Source organism: Lampetra fluviatilis, chromosome 17 (genome assembly GCF_964198595.1).
Source record: "Lampetra fluviatilis chromosome 17, kcLamFluv1.1, whole genome shotgun sequence".
NCBI lineage: Eukaryota > Metazoa > Chordata > Hyperoartia > Petromyzontiformes > Petromyzontidae > Lampetra > Lampetra fluviatilis.
The window spans coordinates 12,193,280-12,206,014 of record NC_136291.1 but is presented as its reverse complement, the minus strand read 5'-3'; the positions used below and the strand labels follow the sequence as shown (position 1 = coordinate 12,206,014).

At 51.2% G+C, this 12,735-nt stretch overlaps 1 protein-coding gene across 1 annotated transcript in view; it reads right to left on the bottom strand.

The window, feature by feature from the left end:
• LOC144936944 (zinc finger homeobox protein 3-like) overlaps positions 1-12,735 on the bottom strand; it is a 194,550-nt gene that overhangs the window by 110,010 nt on the left and 71,805 nt on the right. The window contains exon 4 of the mRNA XM_078864187.1: positions 958-1,228. Coding sequence (XP_078720313.1) covers positions 958-1,228 — 271 coding nt within the window. The remainder of the gene's footprint in view (positions 1-957; positions 1,229-12,735) is intronic.

Genomic DNA, 12,735 nt, shown 5'->3' with positions numbered 1-12,735 from the left:
AGTGCACAAACTCACATGGCGGGTCTACATAACGAACACAAACACACACGTGGCGATGAGGCCTGCGTCCCAATGTCTATCCACGAAACTGAAAAATCCGAGTGTAAGAGTTTGCAGGTAATAATTCTGGCAATAAATGGTTGAATTGTAAGGGACAGCAATTTGCTTGTGGCCCGTGTAGCTTTGGTAGGTGTGATAGTGGTATGTATTCAAATGTAACGATGTTATTACATTGCCTAAGACTGCCAGAGCAAATACAGTTTAACACGTAGGCTTTCGCGACCAATGTCATCAATAATAAAGTTTGTTTTGGGCTAGATGGCTTAATTATAAATGTGGTATTAACAAACTGCCTGATGAAGCTGGTTGCAATCACCAGCAAAACATCGTTTTCAAATTGTAAATATTGTGGGTTTAACTCTCGGTCTAGACCACGATCAGCCACCAATAGCCACTCGTGTTGTGTGTGGCCACGAACTGAGACCATGACCGTAGCAGTCTCCCCCCACCCTGTGCAGCCTTGACAGACTATCGGGGCAAGTGCTGTTAGCGAGTGCCTATGAAGGCCGGCACGACACACGAGGGGTTGGGGTGGCAAGCACCACTCCCCGGCCACTTTTGTCTCCCTAGTGACGATGTTTACACATCGCACCGGGTACTCATTTGAGGCTGAATCGACCTAGGGGAGGCCTAGGAGCAGTTCAGATAATCGTCACCAGTGTTGGCCATGAGCGGGAATCGAACTCACCGGGTTCGTAGTGCCGTGCGTTAACCACTACTCTACCAAACCCCACATACACAAAGATAAAGAACCCCTGTATAGCCTTAACAGACTGTTGGGGCAATTGACATTAGCGAGCACATACACACACGCACGCACAAACACGCACAGCAATACAGGAGCCGTGAGTTCACGACGGAGCAGCCGGGGAGGGCAGCGCGCGGACGGACACTCACCATTCTCGCTCGCCGGAGCTTCGCGCACCACAAAGAACTGGGCAAAAGCTCGTTCCCTGCTCGCGCTGCGATCGGACGCCTCCACCGCCGCCGCCTGCTGCTGCTGCTGCTGGGCGGTGAGGTGCATGCGGCGGAGCCCCTCGTTGTGCTGATGCTTGAGGGAGCGCGCGTGCTGCAGCAGGTTGAGGCGCGAGCGCGTGCCGTAGTCGCACAGCGTGCAGTGGTAGGAGCGCGCCTCTGGACGCACAGCTGCGTCCTGCTGCTGCAGGAACTGCAAGAGACAAAGACCCCACCCATGTAGCTTTAACAGACTGTTGGGGCAAGTGCTGTTAGCGAGCACCTGCAAAGGCCGGAATTGGGCACGAGGGGTTGGGTGGCCAGCACCACGCCCGGTCGCCTTTGTCTCCCCAGCGGCAACGTTTACACACACCGCACCAGGTACTCAATTGAGACCGAGTCAACCTAGGGGAGGCCCGGGACCAGTTCACGTAATCGTCACTGGTGTTGGCTGTGAGCAGGAATCGACCGCCCATACTGGAAATTTGTGAAAAAGAGCTTCATAGCTCATTGGATTCCCCCAATCTAAACAAAGATTCTGAACTCGGGTCGCCGGGTTTGTAGCACAGCACGCTAACCGCTACGCTAACCGCTACGCTAACCGCTACGCTAACCGCTACGCTAACCGCTACGCTAACCGCTACGCAACCGCTCCACCCCCACCGCTATGCTGTTATTAAAGCTCGTACAAAAAATAACTAGTGATTTAATGCTGAGTCGACCAAAGTGATGGTCCATGACCGGTTCAGATAGTCACCAATGATATTGCCCATGGCTGAGAATCGAACACAAGTTGGCTGGGTTTGTAGCGCAGAACGCTAACCGTTGCACCACCGCTCAACATGTAAACGCAGGGGCACAGACACACAAGCACCGGTACAAGGATGAACAGTCGCACATGTGGCCATACGAATGGATGCCAGCACGTCCATTTGTAATACACTCACACAAAGAGATGCACTTGAAAATGGATTCTAAAAACAAACATCCGCCATATAGAATCAAAACCACGATTTATCCCGGAGAAATCCGATGTGCAGTTGTAGTACATAGACTATAGCCCACCTACGGTGCGTGAGGGGTTAGGTGGCCACCACCACGCCAGGCCACCTTTGTCTCCCCAATGCCAAAGTTTACACACTGCGCCAGGTACTAAGTTGTGGCCATGTGACCTCAGGGGAGCCCCAGGACCGGTTCAGACATTCGCCGCCGATGTCGGCCGTGATCCCACATACAAGCACGTGCACACACACGCAGACACACACGCAGACATACACGCACACACACGCACACACACATATGCATACGTGAGGACACGAAAAGACAAAAGAGGGTGGGGAGTAAAACATTATGAACTCAAAATGAGTGACAGTTAATATGACGAACTGTTGGTAGCGAATACAACTCAAACACGCAGACCTTGAGCTACACCCAAACATTACGAGACCTTAATGTCATCACTAATAACAACGTTTAACTTATATTCTGAATGTTCCAAATGCTGGCTGCGCCCGTGAAGTATTCTCATTCCTGCCTGTCTACCCATCTCAGGACTGTGCTGTGACGAGGCCTACACGAAGGTCGCCGTAGTCCCTCCTCTAAGCCTCATTACATGGCCACGTTTTGGCAGGATGACTCTTAAGCCAGCCTGGACCACTGACCGGGTCGGAACATCTCCACGAGGCTCACGCGGGGCCCGCCGCGTCACCGGCGACGGCGTTGGGGCTTGCCCTGGCTCTGTTCAGTGAAGTTCCCAAGGCCCCGGCACGAGAGGTAACCGCAGCGTGTGGCCAGGGGGGTTTGTAATGTGTCGAGAACTACACAATGTTTGCTTAAAATAAGACTGAGCCAAAAATGTTTTTGCTTTAATATAACAGAAGGACCCACACCTGGCTAATGGATTATAATCTCAGGCTTCCTACTATCACTGCCCTGTGCACTAAGAAATATGTGTGTTTCACGCAAGTCTGTTTTCAATCTATATATATATGGCGCCATAGTGGCGAGATGTTAACTACCTCGCCTGGTATGCACGAGGTCGTGGGTTCGATCCCGACCCTGACGCCTGCGGTAAATTTGAAGTTTGCATGTTCTCCCCGTAGCCGCGTTGATTTTTCTCCGGGACCTCCGTTTTTTTTCTTCACATTAAGAATCTAAATGCGTTTAGAGTATTTCGCTGCAATAAATTTCCGCATGCTAAGCATTTCCACATGATAAGCCACTTCGTTGGGCTAACATTTGTGGCCAGGTCCCTTCTGAACAATAGCTATGTAACTCAGTGGGGCTTGACTGGCAAAATGAAAAAGTTTAGTTTATTTTACACACACACAGACACATCTAATGCAACCAGGTTGTGCCGTGACAGATAAGTCGACTCAGAATGCCCGGTTGGGGTAGACCAGGCCCATCACCCCACAGGGGGCTGTTAAAAAACGAGTAATCACTTGGGGCAGGCAGTCAACAGCGATTGTCCGACGGCGAGACTGGTCCCCATCGTGGGAATGTGCTCAGGAGCAAAAGAACTTGCTCAATCAGACACACGAGATGCCTCTCTCCCTGTGGAGGTGGGGTCAACTCAGGTGGGGTCAACCCAGGTGGGATCAACTCAGGTGGAGGTCAACTCAGGTGGAGGTCAACCCAGGTGGGGTCAACTCAGGTGGGGGTCAACTCAGGTGGAGGTCAAATCAGGTGGGGTCAACCCAGGTGGGGGTCAACTCAGGTGGAAGTCAATGCAGATGTGGGGCCATCACCTCCCTTGACATGGTCACTCACTCAGGCGTTGTGTCCAGTCAGGCCTGGTGCAATGCAACTCCGATGCGCACTTCCGCAAGAACAGGAGCGATTCTACGTTGCCCGTACGTGCGTATGTGTGTTGAACTTCTTTCGCTTCATCCATCGGCTTTGGACTAAGGGTGGGGGGTAACTGCTATCCGTTTGCACCAATGGGTAAACACTGGAAATGCTGGTAAATGTAAAAGTGAAGAGGCAGTAAAAAAAACCTACGTAAACACGAGCCAGCAACAACAATCGTGTACGAGCACTCACACGCGCATGCATTCTTTCTGCTTCGGTTAGTGTTTGTAGTTCATGAAAGCACAACGATATTAAAGGCAAACATTTAAATAAAAACACACATGTCCGCCAATATTTCAGCCAACAGGCCCTCATGAAGACCTCCTGGATGTAGCTTTAATGTAATTGAATGGCTGTTCTAATGGCGCATGTGGTGCTGCTTATATACAGTTTTCCGTAATGGGCTCCAACCCTATGCACCGCATTCAGATTTTAATATATGGCCTTTTATTATTAGTTCTGCCGCCACTTTGTTAGCGAAAACATAATATCAGAATACGGCGCTCATTCAATACGGCACGGTCTATACTTAGCGCGGGGGTGTCTGGCGTAATATTAAAAGATCCGACTTGCCGGAATGGCCTTTTGGCTCTGGCCCCATCTGCTTATTTGAAGGGGGCACCCCCTGTGTCGACGAACGGAATGCGCGCGGGCGCGCGGGCGCACACTCCGTACAGCGCGCGAGGTATCGCGGGGTGGGGGGCGATTCCGCAATTCAAAAGGTGGGGGAGGGGGGTCCCCCACAGGAGGAGGAGAAGGGAGGGGGTTGGAGGAGGAGGACATGCATGGTGCAAAAAAGACCACGAGCGAGTTCCCCCCCATCCACCCCCGCAGACGCCGTCCACCGTTGAGCGTTCGCCAAAGCAGCAGACTGGGACTAGCGCAGGTGTCCCGCGTTAATCACGGTGCGCCTCATTTAATAAACAGATACTTCAGTTGCATGCCTCCTGCCCGTGGCTTTGCCCATGGGTGCATTTTTGGGGTTGTCCGATTAAGAAAAACCAAAAGGAAAAAGGTCAGGGCCATTTTGGCACGCTGGCATATCGTGGGCACAAGCTCAGCGTCGAGCTGCGGGTAAATCGGGTAAACGCTCGTGCGAATGTTCACTTTACACGCACACTTACAAGTGTTTACGTGCGGTGTTATTCTCCCACACTCTATCTATATGTATGCAAATTGGTTATCAAAGTGTTTACGCTAATGAGCCAGAGGGCTGGCGCCTCGCTCTGTAAACGCGGAGTACTCATTACGCGCCAAACTTATTAAATATTTATTGACGTTTTGTGTGCGGTGGGGCAAAGAGCACTTGTCACAATTAGCCCGCGCTTATTACGAGTACAGTGCCCGAGCACGCGACCGCTGCGCGCCGAGACGGCCGCGCAAACTTCCCACGCGGAGGCGACACTGCCGGCGTCCGTCAAGGGGGGCGGCGTGGCTCCAAAACTAAATAATACACGCGGGGACCTCGGACGCATTGCGTCAGCGTAACCCGCACTGAGAAGCCATTGATTACGCGAAGGTCAAATTATCATTGTGTAGGCTACATTCTTTTATGTTTTGGGGTTTCTGTTTTAACAGCAAACTCGTTCTCTCACCTAAGAAGACTTTAATTTGCGACCCTAAGGGAGTACAGTTGCTGGCCAGGGTCCAGTAAATACAGGTTTGGTGCCAAACATGTTGTGGCGGTTTTAGGAAATAATTATTATTTCCGGAGGGCAAACCGAGAGAAGGCGAAGCGAAGCGTGCTTTATTCAAATGTGTTTAGCTTATTAACAGGCTTCATTAATTCCAGCAACAAATTGCCATGCCGTTGTTAAAGGAGGAGGAGATATGTGCAGATAATTAAGACTAAAACAAAGGGGTCAGTGTGTTTTTCGGGCCCAGCGAGACATAAACAGCCTTGCAGGTGCACGGAGCCCAGAGATTTTTCCCGGGAAGCCATTTATTGCCCACACGAGACCCCACTGAGGGATCGCATGCAGGCCGCACACAACTTTCTCATTAGCTCTACCCCCCCCCGACTCTCTCTCAAAAAGTTTCCACCACTTTTTTTCACGCATGTTCTATTTCCCTTCCCGACATTTGTGCTCCACCGTCCCCCCGCCCTCTGCCCTGATCGCTCAGCAGCATCCTTGATTTGATCCTTGCACTCGCAAGCATCCTCTAGACATCTGGGATTATAATTGGGGGCCGTGGAAGGATGCTTTTCTGGCAAGCGCTGGTACACAGAGATTAACGAAGAGTTTCAGACGCATGGCCGTGGCCCTTGCAGACCTCGATACAAACAGTGCGCTCTGACAATTTTACACGGCACAGACACGATAGTTACGCAAACTCCAGCATGGAGGACGCATCGCGGTGTTGAGGAAGTTTTCGCCAAGAATGTTGGATCCTACCGGATTTCGCTTGCACCACATCGCATGAAGTGAAAAAAATATATAAGAACAGATGTGTGAAATTCTGCGCACAAACGTTCCACTACTCTTTGGCTATTCAAACGACGCCACAAATAACCGGTTTGATGACGAGGAGGGGAAAAAATAGGGTAGCGGCAGGGGTGGCTTTCAAGAAAGAGAATGAAAATATTAACAATGAGGAAGCATATTAATAAGAGAACATTTTAATCAATCTCATGTATAATTCATCCAAAATAATCACAACAAATGAAGGGCCTTCCCAAAACACTAATAGCAGTGAATACGGTTGCGTAAGACTGCCGCGCGAGTGAGATTAATCGCCAGCGCATCACCTTCAATGAACAAAAAGAGAACAAATGAAAAAAAGCCAACAATGCTGGGCGATGTCCCGGTGTGCTTGCACGGTGCTGCTGCAAGGAGACTTCGCAGCTTCTCTGTGGCGCAAAAGCGCAGCGCTGGAGTGGAGGCGTTGGCTGCGTTTGGCGGGCAGCCTTTGTGATTGGCCTTTTTGCGGTGTTTGTTTTGCTCGGGTTTCATGCTCACGGTGGTTTAGGGCAGGATATCGCGGGGGCCTCAAACTTTTTGTCTCAAACAATGGCACCGATTTACCTGACAGAAACTGGATATCGTGACTCTCGTAGGTAAATAACTTTTGTCAGGGAGAATATTATTTACGCTAATGGTTTGCAGTCACCATTGTTTGGGCAAACAAATTACGTGAAGCTTCCACTTACACAGCTGAAATGTTTTTTACCAAAGTCACAGCTTTAATGAAATAATACAACAGGCCCAAGCACAAGCAACTCCTCACTTCCAAAAATGAGGGAATTGTTTGCCCAGAGAGAGAGAGCCGTGCCTACTCTACTCGTATTAAATATAAACCCATCTCCTCGCCCCGAGTACCTCACACCACTGCAGAATATAAATCAATGGAGTATTACACGTCATTTCATGCAACCTTTTTCTCTCACACTTAAAGTGAGGGGGGGAAAACACTTTACATTTTTAGAATTCCTTTGCAAATTGATTTTTTGTTAAAGGAGAGAATAATAAAAAGGTTATTGATATACTGGACTTCACTTGATGCTAACAATGGCATTTAACACTGACCTGAACATACATCAACACAAAAATGCCTCTTTAACAGACTGCTTGTGTGGACGCACTCAGCCGAACTAAGGCACAATCTCGTGCTTGACACGCAACCAGGAGGAGTTTGTTCAGTAACTTCAAAACGGTGCGGAATATAACGTCTTAAAATTGGACAACAAATGCCCGTGGCTTTCGTTCATGTAATTTTTCCCTCCTCCTCATCCTCCTCCTCAATGCAGTCTGGCTAAATGTCACTTGTAATGGGTCTCAATTTAAACATGAAGTGCCTCAGTGTTCCAGCAATTTAACTTTCTTTGTGATATTACTTACCATTTCGTGGAAGAGTGCTCAGTGGGCGGGAAGGAAAAGGCCAGCCACAAACGCGCCTGGGTCAGGATTTTTTGGGATCGGCAGTGGCCAACAAAGAAAAAAGACGCTCGGATTAATAGAGCTGAGGAGACGTTCACCACCGACTTCCTTCGCAAATGCGGACGGAATTTAAATTACTCGCACGGTTTGTCCCAATCCCAGCAACAATCCAACACGGGGACACAAGCCGCGGTAAAGACGGCACAGACTTTCCTCTCACAAGCTCTCATTACGTGTGTGCGCGCGCACGTTGAACTTCTTTCGCACCGTACTAAGCCAAGTGTGCCAATTGGAGGCGCCAGAAAACGAGGAATAATAATATAAAAAAAGCAACGCCCGGGTCAAACACCTTGGAGCGTGCGCGATAGCCGCAGACGGACGAACATAATTCCGCCCCTTCGGAGCGCGGCGCTCGGAGGCACCGTCCAAGCGCTACTGCTGCCACCGCAACAAGCGAGCGCACCACGACGTCAGAGACATGCGGCGGTGGACACGAGCGTTAGCGAGTAACCCCTGCCGGCGGTCGCAGCGCTGCGCCGCCGGCAGGGGCACAGATGGGAGCCGGTGAGTAATGGCTCCGAGCACCTGTGTGGGAGAGTTAAGTCTCCGGGGACAAAGGCAGCAATTAGAAGACCTCCCTCTCTCAGCCAGGCTCGGCGTTTAAGGCCACCTAAGATGTTTAACTTAACTGCAATGTGAGGCAGGGCCTCCCTCTGTTGAATAATACGCAAATTAAAGGCATTAAAAGTGATGGGTTAGCAATTGAATGGAAGTTGACGTATCGTTCCATGGGAATGCACATCGCTAACGAGCGATATTTTCTCTTACCAGAGATACTTTTTAGATTGCAAAGTCTGCATTTAATTACGTTCAATTTGCCAAAAATCAATACGAACCGCGACTTTGGCACACGCGCGAACACGTTTAGAATTACGCCATTTATTGAAACAAAGGGGACAATGTATGTGTGCCAATTACGCAGTTCTTGTGCGCCGAAAAGAAAAGTAGAGGATGCTTCTCAGCGCAGATAAACTACTCCCGTGACAAATTGTGTCCAAGCGCCTTCTGAGACATCTCGTGCAAGGATGGCAGCCGCGGCCTCGTGGAAACGCGTGGATTCGGCGCACGGGAAAAAGCACGACAGCGTTGTGGCACAGACACCCCATTTTACCGTTCCAAAGCTCCCCTGTCATCTGCCTCGGTAATTGGAGGAAATTGTGGATTTGAAAGTGGAAGCAGAATGTTTATCCTGTCTAAATTATTACTCCATTAAGGTTTTTTGCCATGGCGTTACAATGGCTAAATTGGATTTAAAATTTTAATCAGACAATGGACCTCATATCCCAGGGTTTAAACCACACTAAATATTCTTACGATAATTGGAATGCGCTCTATACTACCGCGCATGCCACACAACGAGAAACGCGAGAGCATCTTCCGTGGAAGTGTATTAATTGTGCGCATCAAGTGACGTGTGTATATTTTTTATTGCAGCTGAAATGGAACTAAGCGATCACAATTACGGCGGCACAAAGCACTCTCTCGTTGAGGTCACGAGAAGCCCTCCCTTCCCCCCCACCTCTCTAAGCTGCCTCCCTCCAGTTGACCCCCATCGTCCCCCCCCTGCCCCCCCTCCCCTACTCCACCCCCCAACCCGCACCTGCTCAAACTCCAGTTATTATAACGGAGAGGAAAAAAAACCATTTGTCAATTAGGACGAACGGTTGTTTACCCCCCTTGAAGGTTGCGTGCGTAGAGCTTGTTGGGTCGCCCAAAAGTCTCATATCCTGCGAGAGAGGCGTCCGACAATGGAGGCGCGGATCGCGGTGGCAAGCAGCGGGCCCCCGAAAGAGATCCTCCTCCCAAACGGACGAACGCAAAAACACACGCAGTTATATAAATGTATGTTAATGTAGCGTGCATGCCAGATGCGCTGCTCAAAAGGTAAATTCAACTTTTACAAGTTTAATGCCCAAAAAATTATCCATTCATGCCACCGGCATTGAACGACGAGTAAGATCTCACCGTCTTACACACAAACAAGTAGGTGCACACGAAGACGAAGGTCCCCCGTTTATCCTGCACAGGTTGTTGGGGCAAGTGCTGTGAGCGAGCGCCTACGAAGGCCTACGCGGTGCACAAGAGGATCGGCGGCCAGCACCACTACGCCCGAACGCCTTTTTCGCCCCAGTGCTGCTGTTTACACACTAGATGAGGTACTCATTTTAAGGCCGAGCTGATCTAGGGGTGGCCGAGGACCAGTTCAGACATTCGTCACCAACGGTGAACTCGGGCTCAACAGGTTCATAGCGCGGTGCGATAATCGCTACAACTGAACGCACGCACGTGCGCTCAACGCGTACGCACGATAGGTATTTCGCATTCTATCGTACACCGGGCACGTTTGCCGGAGCGCCAGACGCGGCGTGTCTCCAAACGTCGCGAGCGTCTCCGAGCCGTTCACGGTCACGCCGTCACGCGAGAACCCCTCGGTCTCTCTCTCTCGCTCTCCCGCCGCTTCTCGGCAGCGCCGACCCTCCGCCGTCGCAGACGTCCTTTCCGGGAACAAACAAAATGGGAGTCGCGCGATGAGGGAAGGGCGGCCCGGCGCGGAGCGGGAGAGAGAGAGTCCGCGGAAGCGCGCGACGAGGCCGGGTTGACATGGCACCGCTCGTCCTCCCCCGCCGTGGTTTCGGGTGTCGTGGGCGTCTCTCCCGGTGGGAAGCCGGGGCCAGCGAAGGAGCGAGCGCCGCGGGAGCCGCGATCGGCGCCCCAAGCCGCCGTGTCGGTCAGTACCGCCGGGTAATCGCGGGTGGCGAGCGACACGCGTGCGGCACGTGTAGCGCTGCTCGTGTGCACATCCACGGGAGAAAGATCCCATTTAGGAACGTTAGCAAGCGCCTATTAAGGCCAGTGCAGGAGACGTATGAATGTATGGGTGTTGAACTTCTTTCGCACCATACATAGGCAACCATGCTAATCAGAAAAGGCCAAATATGGCACCAAGATTTGAGTCCACATAGGAGAAGCCCAGACCTGGTTCAAACACAAGTCACTATTGGTGGATTGCATGGCCAAAAATTGGACATAGTTGCTGGGATCATAGCTCGCTAACTGCTATGCCACTGTTCCCGTCACAAGAACACATACATGTGCACACAAAGACACGCATGTGCATGTGCACAAGAAGACAAAGATCCCCCGTATAGCCTTTAACAGGCTGTTGGGCAAGTGCTGTTAGCGTGCACGTATGAAGGCCGGCACAGAAGACGGGATGTGTGGCCAACACCACGCCCGGCCGGCTTTGTCTCCCCAAGTGGTGATGTTTACACAACAGGTACTCATTTGAGGCTGAGTCAACAAAGTGGAGGCCCTGGACTAGTTCAGATAATCGTCACTGGTGTTAGCCGTGAACAGGAATTGAACTCGGGTTGCAGGCTTCGTAAGCGCAGCGCGCTAACCGCTCCAAGACGGTGCGCACACACACGCACTCGTGCACACGCTTGCGGACTTACACACGTGCACATGCAGGGGCGTGCGCACACGCATTTTCACGTACACACGCACGCAGGACTGCTGATGTGGAGAGTAGGCGCTTAAATGGCGACCCACACTGTGCCTTTGGAACGCAGCTTCGTGTGATCGTCCAAGCGTGAGGGCCACGATTGTTTAGGGTTTAGGATCTGCATGGATAATGAGAGAGCCCACGCCAATGCTATGCTCTCTCATGCCCTGCTCTTTTCTCTTTCGTCTTTTCAACCGAGAAACAATTTGAGGAGATTAAGCAGCAAAACTACACACGAAATGCATTCATTTTCACATCGCTTCCTGATTATCAGGGGGGGCCCTTTGGATAAAAGGGCATAAATTAAAGCTTTCCCACAAAGTCGGACAGTTTTCAAACTTTTACCGGATGTGTGTACGAAAAGAAGGCATTTAGAAAGCATTACGAGTTCCATTTGCAAAAGGTTTTTTATTTTACGAGAACTGTGCGCTGGCGTTTGCGCGCGACGCTCCGTGCGGGTGGCACAGAGCGTCGCACGCGGGGAGAGAGTGGGAAGCGAGTGGGGTGCGAGTGGGAAGCGAGCGGGGAGCGAGCGGCGAGTGAACGCCGAATCCGCCGGGGCCGCGCGATCGTCGCTGCAAGAAAACGTGCCCTCGGAATACGAGCGCAATATTGTCACACATTCCAAACATTGTACGCCGGGGTGCGACTGTTTCCCGATCCACTTCGTCGGCTCGGAGTTCCTGGTGTTTGTTAACAAAAACTGTCACTGCCGAAGAGTGGTGGAGCGCGGGCGGGGGTAGGAAGGAGAGTTCAAATAAAAGAACAGCCCCGCGAAGGCTGTGCCTTTTTTGTTCGACGTCCGAGAAAAATCAACGACGCCGTCCAAGTACGAACAACTACGATGGTGCCGTCGAGGTTTACGAAAACCAAGCGCCGGTGGACGGTTTCACGACGCTCGGCAAAAAAAAATCAACGCCAGGTATTTTTCCGCTTTTTGGCCCAGGTTCAGGGGAAAAAAAAACGTAACCACCCGCTCTCAAACCAGATAATTTTGATGAAGTGCACCGTGAGTTCGTTACACATCTGCATACAAGAGAAAACCAGGGGCTCTTCTGTGAGCAATAACAGCTGTCTCCAGGACTCGGCGTTCCCAAAACGTACTCGGCAGCATATTTTAGTGCACTAGGCACAGCTGATATCTAAATCGCCCCGGTGACCCCAACACTTTCCATAATCACTGCGCATTTAAATATGAAAGAAATTACCCTTGACCCTACGCTACCCACGAGGGAGGCCCCCCCCTCCCTCCTCCCTCACATGCATGTGCACACGCAGCACACTGGCGGACACACGCGGTGGGGGATGGAGAGGAGAGGAGAGGGAGGGAGGAGGGGTGCGATTAACAAAAATCGTTAATCAAACGAGAGGCGGCGAGACTCGCCGCCATCTGTCCTGCAGTGCAGCGTTTGTTTAAACGGGCGC